At 50.8% G+C, this 18,344-nt stretch overlaps 8 protein-coding genes across 8 annotated transcripts; 5 read left to right on the top strand and 3 right to left on the bottom strand.

Moving 5' to 3' along the window:
• Nucleotides 1–130: 130 nt before the first annotated feature.
• AFUA_4G07720 (putative carboxylesterase) lies at nt 131–1,975 on the bottom strand (the record flags this gene model as incomplete). Its single annotated transcript, XM_746960.1, has 4 exons — nt 131–1,131; nt 1,196–1,522; nt 1,553–1,576; nt 1,648–1,975. The coding sequence occupies 4 exons, from the start codon at nt 1,973–1,975 to the stop codon at nt 131–133; spliced, it is 1,680 nt and encodes a 559-aa protein (XP_752053.1).
• A 1,068-nt stretch (nt 1,976–3,043) lies between these two features.
• AFUA_4G07725 (uncharacterized protein) lies at nt 3,044–3,970 on the top strand. Its single transcript, XM_077804596.1, has 2 exons — nt 3,044–3,475; nt 3,571–3,970. Exons 1-2 carry the CDS (start codon nt 3,329–3,331, stop codon nt 3,799–3,801), a joined length of 378 nt encoding a protein of 125 aa, XP_077660742.1. The 5' UTR covers nt 3,044–3,328; the 3' UTR covers nt 3,802–3,970.
• A 699-nt stretch (nt 3,971–4,669) lies between these two features.
• AFUA_4G07730 (60S ribosomal protein uL5) lies at nt 4,670–5,430 on the bottom strand (the record flags this gene model as incomplete). Its single annotated transcript, XM_746959.1, has 3 exons — nt 4,670–4,796; nt 4,880–5,129; nt 5,277–5,430. 3 exons carry the CDS (start codon nt 5,428–5,430, stop codon nt 4,670–4,672), a joined length of 531 nt encoding a protein of 176 aa, XP_752052.1.
• A 77-nt stretch (nt 5,431–5,507) lies between these two features.
• AFUA_4G07740 (small nuclear ribonucleoprotein-associated protein) lies at nt 5,508–7,246 on the top strand (the record flags this gene model as incomplete). Its single annotated transcript, XM_746958.2, has 5 exons — nt 5,508–5,886; nt 5,958–5,968; nt 6,046–6,117; nt 6,185–6,713; nt 6,772–7,246. The coding sequence occupies 5 exons, from the start codon at nt 5,508–5,510 to the stop codon at nt 6,852–6,854; spliced, it is 1,074 nt and encodes a 357-aa protein (XP_752051.1). The 3' UTR covers nt 6,855–7,246.
• Nucleotides 7,247–7,250: 4 nt separating this feature from the next.
• AFUA_4G07750 (pyruvate transporter MPC1) lies at nt 7,251–8,502 on the top strand. The gene is made up of 4 exons (XM_746957.2): nt 7,251–7,403; nt 7,585–7,657; nt 7,823–7,981; nt 8,084–8,502. Exons 1-4 carry the CDS (start codon nt 7,331–7,333, stop codon nt 8,154–8,156), a joined length of 378 nt encoding a protein of 125 aa, XP_752050.1. The 5' UTR covers nt 7,251–7,330; the 3' UTR covers nt 8,157–8,502.
• A 17-nt stretch (nt 8,503–8,519) lies between these two features.
• AFUA_4G07760 (putative amino acid transporter) lies at nt 8,520–11,404 on the bottom strand. The gene is made up of 2 exons (XM_746956.2): nt 9,017–11,404; nt 8,520–8,952 (listed from the first exon to the last, which is right to left on the bottom strand). The coding sequence occupies exons 1-2, from the start codon at nt 11,084–11,086 to the stop codon at nt 8,788–8,790; spliced, it is 2,235 nt and encodes a 744-aa protein (XP_752049.1). The 5' UTR covers nt 11,087–11,404; the 3' UTR covers nt 8,520–8,787.
• A 379-nt stretch (nt 11,405–11,783) lies between these two features.
• AFUA_4G07770 (putative cation chloride cotransporter) lies at nt 11,784–15,567 on the top strand (the record flags this gene model as incomplete). The annotated part of the gene is made up of 3 exons (XM_746955.2): nt 11,784–12,276; nt 12,336–13,534; nt 13,573–15,567. The coding sequence occupies 3 exons, from the start codon at nt 11,784–11,786 to the stop codon at nt 15,565–15,567; spliced, it is 3,687 nt and encodes a 1,228-aa protein (XP_752048.2).
• An 832-nt stretch (nt 15,568–16,399) lies between these two features.
• erg12 (mevalonate kinase) lies at nt 16,400–18,016 on the top strand (the record flags this gene model as incomplete). Its single annotated transcript, XM_746954.1, has 1 exon — nt 16,400–18,016. The coding sequence occupies one exon, from the start codon at nt 16,400–16,402 to the stop codon at nt 18,014–18,016; it is 1,617 nt and encodes a 538-aa protein (XP_752047.1).
• Between the last annotated feature and the right edge of the window lie 328 nt (nt 18,017–18,344).

Raw genomic sequence — 18,344 nt, forward strand, 5'->3', positions numbered from 1 at the left:
TACTCGAAGTGTGCCGAGGTATGGATTCCATAATGGTTTGGCAGGCCTGGGTGGTCCGATCCAGACAAGGTCAAGTCACACATGGACGGTAAAATGCACGTAGATTACCATCCAACAATCCTTTGCCTCGTCAGAGTTTCGCAGACGTAGCGCCTTCGCTGGGCCCCCCCACCTCTCGCAACGCCCTCCAGACCCGCAAGGCTTCGTCCCACAGGCCATCCTCGCAGATCTGGATTGACCCATCGGGCCTGAGAGACCTCACCTGCCGGTAATCATCCGTTCCCCAGCCGATGTCCGCATCCGCATCGCCCCGGACAAATCTGATGAGCGGGCCAATGAACGCCTCCCGCACCATGGGCTTCTCGTCCGCTTGCAGCACCTCCCCATTACCCCAGAACCAGAGGTACTGGTCTGTGGCGTGCGTGACGCCCCACGCGGGCGGGATCGTCCGGTCCGCGCACTGCAGACGCTTCTCGATGCGGTAACGGTAGAGTAGACGGTCAGCGTTGCCGGTGGCGAGGGCGTGGATGAGCCCACGCTGGGTCTTGTGGACCTGGATGTCGGCGTAGATCAGGCCGAAGGCGTCGGTGTGCCAGTTTTTGCAGCCGGGAGGAAGTTGACCGGTTGGACAGTAGATTTTGATCAGGGCGTCGGCGATGTGACGGGGGTAGTCGGCTAGGAGACGGCGGTGCAGGGATTGCAGGGTGTTGCTCTGTGGCGGGTGCCATGTTGCGTAGAGGGATCGTTCGTCGCGGCATTCGCCGAGCATGATTCTGATGTTTCGGGCTGTGAGTTTGCGGGCGAAGGTGCCATTGTCCAGAGCATTGAAGAGAGACGGGTCTATGAAGGTGCCGTCGCTTGTTGGGCGGAACTGGTGTAGCTCGATGCTGGTTGCTGCGTCGAGCAGGGACTTGGCTGGGATAGAGCGGAGTCGGGCCAGTTTTTCTGCCCAGGATAGGGACGTGGGGATTTTGAGTTCAGAAAGGAGCTGGTTGAATTGGAGCTGCGCTGCTGTTTCACTTTTGGGTTGGACGCCGGGTGAGTTGGACCAGATGCAGACTTGTTTCACAAGCGATTGTGCTGGAGGGAGTTGAAGGTCGTAGGCCAGCTGATAGAACACCGAGTAGGCTCCTGGTACACAAATGAGAATACACGAGAAATGAGAATAGATATTCGAAGAATGAAGGAGACTCACCTGCCGAATAACCAGATATGGTGACCTGCGACGGGTTGCCACCAAAAAGAGCGATGTTGTCTCTGGTCCACTCAAGCGCAAGACGTTGATCCCAGAAGCCATGGTTTCCCACAGTCTCTCCTACATAGGTGGCGTCTTGTTCAATCTCAGAGGAGGAAAGGAACCCAAAAACTCCTAGACGATATGCGGGCATGACTATGATGGCATTGAAGTCCGCCTCACCCAGAAGAGCTGCCGCCGAGAAGGCGTTTGGAGTTCCAAACTGGAGAAAGCCGCCATCTACGACGTAGAAAGGGTCAATACAATATCGAAGGGTAAGGGCATGATCTGTCCCTGGGGTAGCTATAGAAGACTTACGAATAAAGACTAAAACAGGCCATCCTGTGCGCTGTCAGCCAACTTTTCAGGAGGGTATTCAATTAACAAGGCACATGGAGTCTTAGTTGACAGACCTATCTCGGGAGGTTCTGCTACAGGAACCCAGATATTACACTGGAAGCAATCCTCGGTCCATTCATCTTGGAAAGAACCGTTCATAAACGAAGGTTGCGGACAGACGCCTGACCCGTCACGCTGACTAGGCTGATCCCGGGTGCCATAGGTGTAATCCGATGGTAGCCTCTGGGCTCTTCGCCATCGCTGAGAGGGAGCTAAGCCATAGCGAATGCCACCAAAGAAGCGACAAAGGGGAGTGTTTGTAGCCTTCAATGTAATGGTAACGCCTTGGACATAGCCTCGGTGGCCAAGAGACTTCACATACGGATATCGAATCGTTTCCATGTCGATCTGTGATTCTCTCCCCAGTTTTTGTTATACCCCAGGTTCGTTTTCTTGCCTCCATGGATCATATTCATGGGGCACCTGGCTACCATTATATATAACGTGGCTGATCAGTGGGGATTCCCCCAGCATGGCGATGATAAGCCATTTGATAGTCGAGCATTTGAGCTAGTACGGAGAAATACATCCAAGCGAACGAATCTCGAAGCGATATGAGCCAAGATTGATGTGAGTTCATCGACAAAAGCGACGGGAGTGGCCGACCAGACCGGGTCGACTTTCATCGCAGTCGACTGTTTGGCCGGTCTGTGCGGGGAAAGTAACAACATCCCGTGTCGGCGCCAGCACCGGAGGTCGATTGATGCCTGAGGCACAGAACATGGGGATGTACTCCGTATGCTCCTGATCCAATCTGAGATAGGGGAGTTTGATGGATGCTTTATCGCAATCAGAAACAGTATCAACTATCGGTCAGCATGAGGCGCGATGGAATCCACACTTTATCAGATGGACGTCCATCCCCTCCGCTGTTGAGTCCGTTCCCTATAATCTGAATCCATGGATGTATCGATCGAGTTCCCCCGCATCAAGGAATCTTGACGTCAGCCATCACGAGATCGCCTCGACGATTGCAGATAGTCCGCTGTCTTTTACATGGAGACTCACTCATGCTGAACCGAAGATTCCGGAGTCTGACTGAGCCTGGATGATCGTTTCCTCGGCGGTGATTCGCCTAGAGCGTGTCCATCAGTGCTGCCATCGGCAGACCTGGACGTTTCTGCGAGAATGATGAATCATCGTGCCAATCTTTTGATGAGACCAATTTCTCGAAGGATGACCAGCTGCGAGCCACCATTGGATCAATCCATTTCTTATTTGGCCCTATTAAGCTCCTGGGAAGGCAATGGAGGAGCACGATACATCATCGCATCAGGGTTTGTTTCACTGCTTTAGGGGGAGCTACGATAGGTAGCTTACCCCTCTCGCCTGGAGACGCCTCTCCTTGGCCAGGCAGGAAAGAGTTGGCTATATGTACACCAATCAGTCATGTTCTTTCATGAGATGAGCACACAAACTTTCATAACGTTTGGTAAGTGAGCAATATCCTTCTAGTATCTCCATTTGTCATCATTGGGACCTGCAGAGGGTTGGGTGACCTCTTGATTATTCATTAGGTTTACTCAATCTCTCTGAAGCCTTTGTTACTATTTATTAGGTCACCTCGCTCTGGTTGCTCCTAATTCCACAATAGCACTGAGTTGATTGATTTTGGAGCGTTGCCTAATTCATCACACTCACTAGGAACCGCTATCTTGACAACAACCTCTCGCAACCCTCAGTCAATCATCCAAAATGAACAACGGGTCCGAACCTCCAAAACGGCACTGGCATGGAACTGTAGGTGACCGCTACGAACAGCTTAATGTCTGGGTCAGAGGCGGCGCTATCCAAACGCTGCCCGGTAGAAGACCCTCGACCGATGTGAACGACGACAGACATGTACGTCTGACAGGTTTCTTAGAAAACACCGTTCAGACATTTCCTCTCATCATCATCTCTGTTTTTGTGTCTTTCAAGCTAACGTGCGTGCATAGGACTCAACGTCATCCGAGTCGTCCACCACTTCTGCCCATGGTGCAAGTCCTCCACGCAGTGGGAGCGGGGAGCGGAGACAGTCAAGCACAGGTCTCTTTGAAGGTTTGACGAGCACGAAGCGGAATGCTACTGATCCTAGCATGGCTGCTCGTCGGCAGAGTTGGCTGGAGCAGTCTGAGCAGGGTGGCTACCTCTCGAGGCTCTGGAATAAGTACACCAGGGGCCGTTGATTGAGCCGAAATGGCTGTGAAGGAAAGAAAGGGAAATTGAAATTTTTTATACATGTTAATGCGATGCATAGGGGGCATATCAATATCACGAAGTCGGTCATCAGAATGGAGATTTACTGCTTTCCCTGTTACAGTTTCGTTCAGCATAATTGCGCGGCTGATTTGAAAAAACGGTAAGTCAATATTGTGGGTTGCTGAATATTATTGCCTATTGCCGTATGTCCTATATCGTAGCCCATATCTGATTGAGCATGCATGAGGTAACAGGTGTATGCATTTGGGGTCTCCGGGATCAGGTTGTCGTATATCCAGTCAATATAGGATTCCCGTTAAAGTGAGATGATGCTGATGAGTTACCGGAACACTACGGGGCATTACGAGCGTCTACAGTGCAAGAACACTCTACGATAGACGGCCACGCCAGTGCTCGAAGGGTGTCCGTTCTGAGACCAGACTGGCATCAGAAGAGGGTTGGGTGACCCAAGTCCTACGACTTCAACCCTTGGATAGCCCACATAATGACACAACCCAAAGTGTTCCTTGACGGAAAGCACTCGGTTGAGAGTCATCGACCCCACGGCCAGGAACATCCCATGAGCAGCCCATGGATTCATGGGAGCATCATGTAAAACTTTTCAACAATGGTTATGCGGAAAACATCACCCTTCGTGAAGCCTTCATTGTGAAAAGTGGATGTGTTTTTTGAAATTGTGGATTGATATTCCTAGCACGCCTATCCATATGCCGTGGTAGAAGGAAGCATTTCAGAGCAGAGCGGCAATGTAAAGAAACGCCCGCCTTTTTTATCGATTCATCATAAAACACACAACCCCAAAGCGGTCCCTCCGCACACCCATGGACGGAATATTTACCGAACAATGCCGTCGAAGCGGTTCTTGAACCACTTGATGGTCTCGGCCTGGGTGATCTTGTGGCTGGAACCGATGCGAGACTTGCAGCGGCGACGCTTGGCAACGCGCTCACCAGGGCGGGTCCTAATAAGAAACACACATCTGTCAGCCTTGGACTTGACTGGCAGACCAAGGGGAAGCCAAAACTAGAACCGAGGGCCACTCACATGCAGCAGTAGAAGTCCATACCGTAGATACCGATACCAGGGTCGTACTTGATACCGAGATCGATGTGCTCGCTGATACCGAAACCGAAGTTACCGGTCTCGGAGAAATTCTTCTTTCTCAGCTCATATTCCTTGACCTTGAGGCCACGCTCGAGGATCTCCTCGGCCTTGGGGCCACGGACGGTAACGTGGACGGCAATCTTTTCGTTACGACGGATACCGAAGGTACGGACAGTGTAGCGAGCCTTGCCTATAGTTTGGAGAGAAGTTGTCCCATCAGCCATGCTGTTCCCAAGTCTCTCACTGTTCTTCTTGCTCCTTCCATCCCCGCCCCCTTCTTCGTCGTCCCAACGGCATCGGAACAAAGAACTTTAAAATCGAACTCAGGCGTCCTTACTGTAGACTGGAGTCTGACCGCTCAGCTGCTCGAGCACCTTAGCAGCACGGGTAAGTCTGTCACCAGACTCGCCGACACTGATGTTGAGCACGAGCTTCTGGATGCGCAGCTCGCGCATGGGGTTTGCGCTCTTGTCCTTTCCGTCCGACTGCATGGCGATAAGTTGTTAGAAAAAAAATTCTTCTTTCTTGATTGTAGTGGGCTTTTGTAGAAAAAAACTGGCAACATACCATGGCGACTGCTTTTGGCGTTAGATTGGTCGACTCGTTGAGTGGAAGAATCGAAGGTTCGAAAAGTGTGCAAAAGTGTATGTGTGGGCTGGTGTGGGAAGCGAGAGCCCTTAGCGTCTTGGCATGGTCGTTTGGCGCTAAGCGCAGAGCCGCGTCTCGATCACGACTCCGACTCCCGTGCCACCAGAACGATAGAGTTGGAGAACCTGCTTTAGCTGGATTCTCCATTACCTATCTACGGGCGCATAAGCTTCGAAAAGTGAATGATCAAGTAGGGGAGTTCGTCTTCTACTGTTTCACTACATTCTTTGGTTTAATTCCCAAGTCGCATTCGTGCGCATTGCCCAGCCAACATGGCCGCCAACAAGCAGGGCAAGATGGTAAGTTTTCGTCATGCCGTTCTTTTGGTCGTTGCTCTTGGTGAAGACGATGATTCTGCGGTATTTCATAGCTGACACTCTCGTTTGCAGCAAAACCTCGTAAGTCATTGACTCAATGACTCTTCTAGAGCTCCCCATGTCAGTCTAACATTCTTCCAGATCAACTATCGGATGAGGATTACCCTGACCGACGGCCGACAGATGACGGGACAAATGCTCGCCTTTGATAAGGTGAATTCTAACAGGTGTTTTTCTTCTCATACCCATGTAGCTAACGACAACGCCTTTTGACTTATAGCACATGAACCTCGTACTCGCAGACACAGAAGAATTCCGCCGCGTCAAGCGGAAGTCCAAGCCCGCTGCTGGGCCGTCAAACGCTCCCCTGGTCGAAGCGGAAGAGAAGCGGACTCTCGGCCTCACAATCGTGCGCGGCACTCACGTCGTTTCCTGCTCCGTTGATGGCCCACCTCCCGCCGAACCCTCCGCGCGACTTGGAACAGGTGCGCCCGGTGCAGCTGCAGCTGCCACTCTTGCTGCTGGCCCAGGAATAAGCAAGCCCGCTGGACGAGGCCTTCCTGTCGGCCTGGGAGGCCCTGTTGCTGGCGTTGGAGGACCACCACCGCCCCCTGGCGGCTTCGGTGGTTTCCCACCCGGTGGATTCCCTGGAGCACCTCCTCCCGGATTTGCTGGCCGTGGAGGACCCCCTGGTGGACCTCGTAAGTTTCTTTCATTTTTGAAGAGCTTTCCGTTCCAAAGCGAAGCTAACCATCCATTCTTAGCTGGCTTCGGTCCCCCACCTGGCTTTGCGCCTCAAGGTGGTCCTCGTAAGTATTCAATACATCTGAGTATGGGTTAACTCTTTGCTAATTGAGTTCGATGCAGCTGGTGCTTTCCAGCCTCCACCAGGCTTTCAACCTCCCGGTCAGGGTCGGGGTTACCCTCCTCCAGGCTTTGGTGGTAGATGATTAATTGATTTCCGGAACGGCACTATAGCATACAATATCCCGGCCGTCCATTGAGTACGGCAAGATTTTTGAAGGCTAGGAAAAGGAAAAAGGACTCGCCATGATTTCAAGTCTATCCCACAGATAGATACAGCACACATCTCTATCAGGCAAACGGCGTTGCGGCGTGTGCGGATGTTGGAAATGCCCGACGAAGAACGAATCAACTCCAGGAAGTTGGTCTAGGATCATTAGCAGTAATGCTAAATATGTCTAAAGTACCGATACACTAGTCAATTCATAATACGTCTTCTGAAATGTTTCTATTAAAACAACTTCGCTTGAACTGTAGTCATATCCCGTAGTATCACGTGACTACTGGTTAACTCTGTGCTGGGATTCCGTAGTCGGGGAAGGGTAACAAAACGTGCCTGGTTAGCAAGCCTGAATACTTGTCTCTGGACCCTTACTCCTGCTCCATCGACTAATTTTTCAACATGGCCGCTGCAATTAAGGCGATCAATGCTAAGATCCGTTCCAACAAGGTTCTGGATTATGTCTGCTCAACCCGTACGTGCAATACCTCGCGTTGACACTCTCACCCGAGATCGGCCTGCCCTGGATGGCAGCGATGGGACTCATGAACGCGCATTCAGGTTTCTGATGGCTTTTCATAATTGGTCTCGGGATGCTGTTTTATTCTGACTGGATAATGTGCATGAGAATCGCTGACGAATCTTTGCCAATGCAGACTTCTGGGGCCCTGCCTCAAACTTTGGTATCCCCGTTGCTGCTGTGATGGACACACAAAAGGACCCTGAAATGTACGTCGTGATCGCACCCAGTTGAAGATTTCTAAGCTTCGCATCATGATTCAATGACGCCCCTATCTCGGATTTTGGAATGTTTTCATGCCGCTCTGAGCCTCCCATCGACTTTTCACCACCTGCGCGGGTACAAGTCAAATCCCTCAACTAATTATCTAACAGAATCTCCGGAAAGATGACCGCTGCGCTCACAATCTACTCCGCAACCTTCATGCGTTACGCCCTCGCTGTCTCTCCCAAGAACTATCTCCTCTTCGCCTGCCATTTCATCAACTGCTCCGCTCAGATGACTCAAGGATACCGGTACCTGAGCTACTGGAAGTATGTTCTCTACTCGCCTCCTCCACATTGCCGTCCCCTGTGCCTTCTTCTTCTCTCAACACAACTATGGAATGTGTAACTGACAGCTCTTCTCAATTCTAGCTGGGGTGGCCGGGAAGCCAAGCTCGCAGAGGCCGCCAAGCAGGGCAAGGAAGTCACCGAAGCCGGCGCATAAACGATGTGATTTCCCGTTTTAGTCGCGTGTTTCTTGGTTGCTCCCGGGTGGATGCTGTCCCTATATAATCTCCCTTTTTCTCAGCAGTACTTAGACCTACTCCAGACGAATGCAAAAATGGATTTCGAGTGTCGACTCGTTCGAGGATTACCCGACGGTTTTCTATCGAGCAAAGAGTAGCTTTTCGATGAGATGGTCGGGTACTCCTGGAGGCTGTACATAGACTTTCTTGCAAAAATGAATGCTTTGCACTGCCACTACTTGGCTGTTTTTGATAGCCTGGGCAGCGTGACTCGCTGAGAGCTTGATCGCAGGAGTTTTTCTTAGCAGTGCTCGTCGAATATGAGCTTGAGTAAATTAATTAATCTTGGTTTAATATCTTGCTTATTAGCAACCTATACACAAGACTGCTAACTCTAGTGACGTAATGATCTAACTATTGACACACATGGCAGACGTGCATATACAGGCTTGCTCGAACATGACCAAGGAGTATAATGGCAGAAGAGTGATATGAATCGCTTGCTCTCTAATCAAAGTGCCAAAAAAGCAGTGGATCGTCGTCTCATATCTAAAAAGGTCTCGAATACCCAAAAAACAGTCGCGATAGGAACTTGTACCGATATGCGAATCACGAATCGCAGTATCCTGGAGGCTTGGTGTTGTCAGAGCTCACCCAGTTGTGGAGGGTCAATGAAGTAGTATATATGCAAGAAATAACTCCGAAGCAGGAAAGAGCGATATCGGCGATCTGCTGGCGTCTTGATTGCGCACAAGCTCTGAGATGAAGGAGTGGCTGTTGGAGCGAGAGTCAGTAAACTTAGACAAAACTTCAGGAGTTCTAGTTGTCAGAGGCATACCGGATATACGTAAATCAAAGGAACACAGGCGAAACTGCCGACGAGTGAGACAAATTTGTCAAGGTCATCTGCTCCGCCCCAAGCAACGAACGCGCAAATCATGACCAGAAAGAATCGGAAGCAGTTTTTCTTCCATTTGATCCCCGGGTTATACTTGCCACTGCGAGTGAAAAGCTCATTTTCCATGATTCGAATGGCAGGGAAGAGTTGTAGGGGCGTGCTCAGCAGGATTGCCAGAGAATACAGGAATTGGACCGCATTCACGAATTTATCATCCTGAGGAAGATTGAGAATGACAACAGTTTGCGTCGCGGAGCCATAGGCAGCATAGCTGAGAGCACCAGCAGAGAGGAAAACAATGGTAATGAGGACCATAACACCGGCAAGGACGCCTGGAAACCGACGAGGTTCCTTCATTGACTCCTGAATTGGAATAATCAAACCAATCCCTTCATAGGTGAAAATGGCAGTGCCAATGAAAAGAGTCCATGTGGATGGGTTGAATGCCTTGATATCCGAAACGCCACCTTGTGAAACGATAGTAGTAACGTCGTAGTAATAGAGGTAGATGAGCCCCAGTAGAATAAACACATCGGCCACAAGTGCGGTGAAACCCAACTTGCCAATGTCACGAATTAGGGAAAGAGGCAGAAATATGACCAATTGCATCACCACCATGAACTTGATGTCGATGAACGACTTGCATTTGCTGACAGCCAAGACGAACGCCTGGAGGTTCTCAGCAGTGAAGACGATGTACGCCGAGACAAATCCCAGTTGACTGAGAACAATGGACCCGAGGATGACCCGTCGCATATGTTTTCCAAAGAGAGCACCACCAATGTCACCGAAGGAGCCTTCGATCTTCAATCGGGTGTTGACCAGAAGGATGAAGCAGTAGAAGCTGAGTATGGATACAGCAAGCAAAACCAAACTGCTGAATAACATCCCACCATTCAGGAAAGCTCTTGGCAAGAAGAGGACACCCGTGCCGACAAACGATTTGAGTAGAAGTAGAGCAGCTCCTGTCATTGTGTTGGTTCCCATTCCACCGCGCGGTTTTGGTTTACGCTTCCTTCGGCCAGGAGTTTCTGGTCGGAGCAAAGCGGAGTCTTCTCCAGGTTCTCTATCTTCTGCTTCGTCCCATGGTTCTGAGGAGAAATACTCATCGGGCCCTAGAACCTCGTCGTCTTCTTCTAGCTCTTCTCCGGCGAAGTGGCCGTACAAGGTGAGAAACTCCAGGAAGCTGCTGGTATGAAGCTGATGATGAGTCGCTGGCGCTCCTGTGCGGCCATCGGTACTTCCAGGATGAGGACTGCCTGCAGTCCTTCGTATGAAGTCTCTTCTGAATCCTCCTGGGACTCGGATGGTATTGATGTTCATAATTTCCTCCTCCGGCGCAGGTCTACTGAGACTAAAACTCTTACTTCGTAGATGTTTTCGTACAGAATTCCCGGCTTCGGCATCCTCGGCCCACCTATAAACCTGTCTTGTAATGTCCCCTCCCTGCAATTGCAAGCTAGAGAATTCATCGTCGGCGTTACTTGCCAAGTCCCTGAAGTTATTGGATTCGACAGCATTCTGTGGTTGCACGAGGTGTCTCTTCACAACCTCAGGATCCTCATATGGCGCATTTGAATAGATCGAGCCCTCCTTTCCTATTTTATTGTCAAATGAACCATAATTTGACCTCACTGGCTGATATAGTAAGGCGGGAGAGTCGGTTCGTCTCGGCGGAGTTCCAAGTCTCGGAGGTGAGCGACCAAGGCTTTCCTGAAGCGCAGATGCGATCATGGACTGTCCTGGGCCTGGTAGCGAGGCTGGATTATCCACCCGGCCGAATTCCTGCCCGTTACCTGTCGTAGACTGGTTTGGTATAGGTACTTGTCTGGAAGAATATGAGGTTGAGAGGGAAGGAACTGGCGAAGCCAGCCGTGCAATAGAGGCTTGTCTTGACCCAATGTCTGCTGCAGGAGATTCCGAACGCTTAGCTGGAGTTGACATAGGAGTTGAGCGATTTGGTTGGTATGATGGTCCTTCCCCATTGTCTCTTCTCGCCGATGATGCCATTTCGCAATGGACTAGCTAAGAAGTAGATGAGAAGATAGGAGGTTGAGAGGTTGAATGGACCCGGCGCAACTAAACACAAAGTCTCAGCCAACTTGACGAGAGTTCACAAGCAGCGGTGGAGGCAGAGTAGACGAGGGAATGCGAGTTAATGTAAGATATGGGTGTAACTTGTAGTGGTTGTATTTTCCGCCGGCTGTATTTTCCACCAAGCGATGCCTTGATTGTATAAAGATATCTTGGTGGTTATATCGATGAAGAGTGGTACCTATTTAGTGTCCATCCTTCATTTCTCCTCATACATAGAGAGGTAGATGAGTATCACAACACGCAGGAAACTGTGCCTGGTGACTAACGAGGAATTTGCACTGTTTGTCTTCGTTTTTGGAGTGAGGTCATTGCCGATCTTCCAAGCATTTGCAGTTTGCAGCGATGTCAAGTCAATTGCTTCATTCCGAACTCGATTTTGCCGGTTTTTTGAATTTTGAACGCACTAATGCTTTTGATCAAGTATAACGCTTTATAATAATAACATGTTGCCATTCTATCTTTGGTTAAGGCTTCATAGTTGAAACACCGTTCTGTTGTAATCTTGGCCGCGACTAGTCTGTTATAGAAGGGGTGGGGACCCCACTGTGATAAGGTGCAGGATATTGTGTCATTGATGAAAGACGGACCAAACAAAAGCAATTCGGGGTCGATGTCCAGACGAAGGCCGAACTTTTCCACACGAACTGCTGAAGAGGATGTATCCAGGTTGGAGCCAACCGACTCAGCTCAGGCATCGCCTGAGGCGAACAGCAGGTTCCTCGATTGGAGGACTACTGTCTCGTCCCGTCCCTTTGAGCCGCTGAATGCCTCTTCACCAAGGTCAGATAACCAGCGTCATCCGTCATCGACCGGTCTTTTCAGCAGTGTCTCTCGTTGGTGGCACCGCCGAGAGAGTGGGAGGCAGGATTCCGGGCCGGACAATGTGGCAGCCAATGTTTCCCACTCTACAGGGCCGCGGAGAGAAGACTCGAGCCCTCATAAGAAGGAAAAATATGCATCAGCACATCGTGCATCGGAGGCTGCATATAAGCTTGGGACATTTTCTGGAGTCTTCGTGCCGACAACGCTGAATGTGCTCAGTATCCTGATGTTCCTTCGATTTGGGTTTGTCCTCGGGCAGGCTGGCTTACTTGGGATGCTAGGTCGGTATATACTGTCTTTGACAACTTCCTCCGTTTAGAAAGACTGTTAACGAACGCAGGACTTCTTGTTGCCTCTTATACAATCAACCTGGTAACGACAATGTCTCTCTCCGCCATCGCAACGAACGGCACCGTAAGAGGCGGCGGCGCTTATTATCTGATTTCTCGTTCACTAGGACCCGAATTTGGTGGCTCGATTGGAATCGTATTTTACCTAGGCTATGTCCTGAATACTGGCATGAATGCTGTCGGTCTTGTCGACTGTTTCACTCAGAATTTTGGCACGGAATCGGGCAACTGGGCCAATTTCCTTGAAGAAGGATTCTGGTGGCAGTATCTATGGGGAACTGTCGTCTTGGTTCTATGCACTACAATATGCTTGGCCGGGAGCTCCATGTTCGCGAGGGCTAGTAACGGACTACTAGTCATTCTACTGGTGGCGACATTCAGCATCCCACTTTCCGTGATTGCCATGAAACCTTTCAGTAATCCCGAGTTGAACATTGAATTCACTGGCATTCGGCTGCAGACATTAATGGACAACCTGAAGCCTAGACTCACCAAGGGTGCCGCTGGTAGCCAAATCAACGGACGAGAGAATTTCCAGGACCTCTTCGGAATCTTGTTCCCTGCTACAGGCGGAATATTTGCCGGTGCCAGCATGTCGGGTGACTTGAAAAACCCTAGCAAATCGATACCAAAGGGGACGCTTTATGGACTGGCACTGACTTTCGTCACTTACACACTTGTGATCCTGGCAATGGCTGCCTCAATAACCAGAGAGTCGTTCTACAAAAATACCAGCGTCCTTCAGCTGGTCAATATTTCCGGTGTCGTTATCCTGCTGGGGGAGTTTGCAACGTCGTTCTTCTCCTCCTTGATGGGAGTCATTGGTTCTGCGAAACTCCTCCAGGCCATTGCGCGCGACAGTCTTCTTCCTGGGCTGAGTCTTCTCGGCAAAGGCAGCAAGAAGAGTGACGACCCAGTGTACGCTATAATTTTGACTTTTGTATTCGCACAGCTTACAATGCTTTTCGATATCAACCAAATCGCATCCTTTGTTACCATGACGTACCTGATGACATTTTTGGTTACGAATTTAGCGTGCTTTCTCCTCAAGATTGGCTCCGCACCCAATTTTCGACCGTCTTTCCACTACTTCAACTGGCAGACTGCGGCAGCCGGAACTTTGGTGTGCGGTGCCAGCATGTTCTTTGTGGATGGACTCTATGCCACCGGCTGTGTTGGCATTCTCATTGTGCTCTTCTGCTGATTCATTACTCCTCGCCTCCAAAGTCATGGGGAGATGTTAGCCAAAGCTTGATCTACCACCAGGTGCGCAAGTATTTGCTTCGCCTTCGCCAGGAACATGTCAAATTCTGGCGTCCTCAGATTCTGCTTTTCGTGACCAATCTTGATGAACAGTACAAGATGGTCTCTTTCTGCAACTCACTGAAGAAAGGAGCGTTGTTTGTGCTGGGCCACGTGCTTGTGACGGATGACTTCTCTGCCGCAGTGCCAGAGGCTCGTCGTCAGCAAAGTGCATGGACAAAGTTGGTTGAGTACTCTCGAGTCAAGGCCTTTGTCAACATTGCCGTGGCTCCGAGTATCGAGTGGGGCGTCAGAAATGTCGTTCTGAATTCCGGACTCGGAGGGATGAGGCCCAACATTGTAGTTATCGATCAGTTTCGGAAAGGTCAATCGCTTGGTGAAGTCTTGCAACTTCCCGGTCACAGAAAAGACTCTACGAACAGCAAACGCTACTCTCACGAGACGCATGGCGAGTCACTCGAAAATGGGACGCACGGTCTTTCTAGGAGCTGTTCTATGAGCTGCAGAAGCTATGTGACTATACTCGAGGATCTTCTCTTCAAGCTCCGCATTAATGTTGCCGTGGCCAAAGGATTCGAAGATCTCGAGCTTCCGAGTCCGGATGGACAGCATACGAAGAAGTATATCGATCTGTGGCCTATTCAGATGTCGGCCGAGCTTGGCGCAGACACCGAAAGCAAACAAAATGTCCTCACGACTAACTTTGATACATACACCCTCATCCTTCAGCTAGGATGCATTCTAAACACAGTTCCCTCGTGGAAGAAGACGTACAGGCTTCGGGTGGCGGTATTTGTGGAATACGAGACCGACGTTGAAGACGAGCGCCGAAGGGTTGAAGCTCTGCTTGAGAAACTTCGAATCGAGGCGGAAGTCCTAGTCTTCTGGCTTGCATGTGGCGACTTGGAAGCGTATCGCATCATTGTCAACGGTGACATGAGCCCGGATACCAAGGAAGCCCAGGACCGTGTTCACGCTGTGCTGGAGCAGGAAGACTGGTGGCAGGAGCTACGGCAGTTCCGCAGTAACTCGAAAGATTTCCAGGGGACATCGGGCCACTTAAGCGTCGGGAGCTTACCGGAAAGAATGTCCAGCTGGAGTGGGCCATGGGGCCACGAAATGACAAGGTCGCAGAGTCAAATGGCTGGTGGACTGAGGAAATTCATCCAGTCCCGGCGGCGGCGATCTATATCGAGTTTCAAAGGGTTTGGAGGGGTCAGCCTAGGCATGAAGACGCATCGCCTACTTGACTCGCTAGTTGACTACGATAGCAGTGCAAGCGAGAGTAGCAGTGATAGCGAATTTGAGCCGTACGCTAGTGACGATGATGGCGGAGAAGAGGGAACACTGGAGACTGATGGCCATAATTCACAGAGTCATGAAGCCGTGACTTCGCCTATAACGGATCAAATGTCACCCCAGGAGATTACAGTCGGGCAGGATCTTCCATCCATCATCACTACGGGTGAAGAGGCATCTCCTAAGAGTAAAGTTGGGCTTACCCAGCCACCCATCAGCCGCTCACCATCTACCAACCGGTTCTCTTCCTCACCCATACCTGAAGCAAGAGTCAGCTCAGAGGAAACCGCAGGCCCGTCCATCATGTTTGCGCCAAGCTCATCGCCTCCGCGCTTCCCGAACCGGTTGGAATCAATCTACACCCGACGTTCCTCCTCCGGGGCCAGAAGTGCTTCGGGATATCCCAAGCAGGCGTCTGTTCCTCTGTCATTCGACGATCTTCCGAGTCGTGCGCAGCACCTGATCCTTAACGAACTGATGGCCCGGCAAAGCAGTCAGACGGCCGTCATCTTCACAACCCTGCCTTCCCCGTCCGAGGGTACCGCGGGAAGTGAGGAGACAAGCGAATCTTACTTGCGTGACTTGGAGGTTCTGTGGCAAGGACTGCCACCCTGCCTGTTGGTCCACAGTAATAGTATGACCGTGACGATGAACCTGTGATGATCTATTGGATTTCTCGTGATGATGCTTTTGAAGCGCTGCACATATACTTGGCAACACGATTCGATCAATACAGCTAGCACAATAACATAGATTCTAATCGACTAAGGCGACTGGTTTGTCAGACCTCTTCCAATAACTATTTACTATTATTATCTTGACTGGACCGAAAGGGCTTAGAAGAGAGGGAGGCAGGGTGTCAGCACACCTGAAGGACGAGGTGTGTTTTTGGTCTCGTAAGCTTAGTGTAATCACATTACACATGCATGTCAGCAGCACAGAAAGAAGAAACAGTATTCTTTGACAGAAGCTGACAGCAGCGAGATTCTAAAAATAAGAAGAAAAGGAAACCAGTTACTATCATCTTCATCCTTAAAATGTCATCAAAAGTCGAATTCCATTGTATAATCTGCCTAGTTCTGGGGGCAACAAATGACAATTTGCCTGCGCATAATTGGGCCACAGGGCACGCGGGTCTGGGCCATCTCCAAATGTTTCTTGTTATTACCGTATCCAACTCCATAGTGTTAATACCTTAGTATCCCTCGGTGCTCCATACATGGGTAAATAATAAAATTTAAGTCCGTTAGGGTGTTTTTATCGCTCATCGCCAATTGAACTGCTCGTGTTATTTCTTACCCTCCCTTCGTTCTCATTCTAATCCCTTAAGAGTAATTTCTCTACTAATAGTAATTGTTCTTCTTTTATTCTTCTTTTTCCTCTTACGTTGTGCACACGAATAACCTTCTAGTCGGTAATTCCCTTGGATTCTCTTTCGTCATAACCCTTCCTCTCGGGACCCCCCTTTCTCGTCGCATCGCCGGCAGCTCAAATGGGCAACCCCCGTGGACGCCGAACGAACGGCAGCATCAAGACCAGCAAGGGTACCCAACGTGGTACAGTGTCCAATTTATTGTCCGATCAGCCCCTCGCCGCACGACCGAAGGTCTCAATTGTCAGCAACGACGACAGCCAGGACAGTTCTGACGGCGGCGCATTCACGACTCCTTCCACAACCGAATCCACCTTGAAGACTACTATCAACGGTACAGACAGCACGGAAAGAAATATGTCGAGAAAGCCCTCATCGCCAATGGCTCCGGCCTTCATGGTGTCTGCGCCAGGCAAGGTTATCGTCTACGGCGAGCATGCCGTTGTCCACGGCAAGGCAGCCATGGCTGCGGCCATTTCCCTCCGGTCCTACCTTCTCGTCACAACGCTGTCCAAATCGCAGAGGACAATTACAATGAATTTTCGGGATATCGGTTTGGACCATACGTGGAACATTGACGAGCTGCCGTGGGACGTGTTCCACCACCCATCCAAAAAGAAGTTCTACTACGACCTGGTCACCTCCCTCGATCCGGAACTCGTCGCCGCAATCCAGCCCCACGCCGATGCTGTGTCCCCAGACAAACCAGAGGATGTGCGCAAGATCCATCGCCGATCCGCGTCCGCGTTCCTCTACCTGTTCCTTTCCCTCGGTTCGTCGCAGAACCCCGGCGCCATCTACACCCTCCGATCCACCATCCCCATCGGCGCAGGTCTCGGCAGCAGCGCCAGCGTTTGCGTCTGTCTGAGCGCTGCGCTATTGCTCCAGATTCGCACCCTCGCTGGTCCCCATCCCGACCAACCTCCCGATGAGGCGGAAGTGCAAATCGAACGCATCAATCGCTGGGCGTTTGTCGGGGAGATGTGCACGCACGGGAACCCCAGTGGCGTGGACAACACGGTCTCCGCAGGCGGCAAGGCCGTGGTGTTCCGACGAGAGGACTACTCCAAGCCCCCGACTGTCACTCCGCTCCTTAACTTCCCCGAACTACCTCTCTTACTCGTTGACACACGACAATCCCGCTCAACTGCGGTCGAAGTGGCCAAGGTGGGCAAGCTGAAGGATGAGTATCCGGTCGTGACCGACTCCATTCTAGAGGCGATCGACCAGGTGACCTTAGCGGCACAACAGAAGATCCAGGAAATCAGCACCAATGGTATCTCATACCGAACTTTGGAGGACCTAGGTACCCTGATCCGCATCAACCATGGCTTCCTCGTCTCGCTGGGTGTCTCGCATCCTCGCTTGGAACGAATCCGCGAGCTTGTGGACTATGCCGACATTGGATGGACAAAGTTGACCGGTGCTGGAGGCGGCGGGTGCGCAATCACCCTTCTCCGTCCAGACATCAAAGAGGAGGCTGTCCGCGAGCTTGAAGAAAAGCTTTCCGCCGAAGGATTCGTCAAGTACGAGACGACGTTGGGAGGCGACGGCATCGGTGTCCTCTGGCCAGCTGTGCTTCGCAACGGCACCGACGAGGAAGGTGGCGAGGAGATTGACCAGCAGAAGTTCGAGAACGCAGTCGGTACCGAGGGCATCGAGCGCCTCGTAGGCGTCGGCGTCCAGGAGAAGCGGGAAGGATGGAAATTCTGGAAACGGTCGCCTCGTTTCTCATGATACCCTCGGACACTCTGCATCCCTTTATTTTTTTTTTTTTTTCCCCTTTCTTAAATTTCGGCTTTCCCCAGTATGCGTCAGAAGACCTTTGCATGATATGCCTTTCACCAGCACTTTTCTCTAACTATTCTCATTCCGCCAATACCTTTATCTTCATTCTTGTATCATATTTCAGTACTCGTTACGGTGGCGCCTGCTCTTTTCTTGCATGGTGCTTCTTCCTTTTCTATCTCTCTTCACTTTCGCGTCACTTTATGGTTGAGTACATCATTCTTTAATCGTTGTGTGTGCTTGTTTCAGAAGTCATGGGAGCGTGAACGTCGACAAT

Source organism: Aspergillus fumigatus, chromosome 4, assembly GCF_000002655.1.
Source record: "Aspergillus fumigatus Af293 chromosome 4, whole genome shotgun sequence".
Lineage (NCBI taxonomy): Eukaryota > Fungi > Ascomycota > Eurotiomycetes > Eurotiales > Aspergillaceae > Aspergillus > Aspergillus fumigatus.

Coding starts and splice junctions, on each gene's coding strand:
- AFUA_4G07725 (XM_077804596.1), top strand. CDS start 3,329: ATGAACAACGGGTCCGAACCTCCAAAACGGCACTGGCATGGAACTGTA. Junction 3,476..3,570: donor ATGTGAACGACGACAGACAT/GTACGTCTGACA, acceptor GTGCGTGCATAG/GACTCAACGTCATCCGAGTC.
- AFUA_4G07750 (XM_746957.2), top strand. CDS start 7,331: ATGGCCGCTGCAATTAAGGCGATCAATGCTAAGATCCGTTCCAACAAG. Junction 7,404..7,584: donor GGATTATGTCTGCTCAACCC/GTACGTGCAATA, acceptor TTGCCAATGCAG/ACTTCTGGGGCCCTGCCTCA. Junction 7,982..8,083: donor CGGTACCTGAGCTACTGGAA/GTATGTTCTCTA, acceptor TCTCAATTCTAG/CTGGGGTGGCCGGGAAGCCA.
- AFUA_4G07760 (XM_746956.2), bottom strand. CDS start 11,086: ATGGCATCATCGGCGAGAAGAGACAATGGGGAAGGACCATCATACCAA. Junction 8,953..9,016: donor CTTTGATTTACGTATATCCG/GTATGCCTCTGA, acceptor TCGCTCCAACAG/CCACTCCTTCATCTCAGAGC.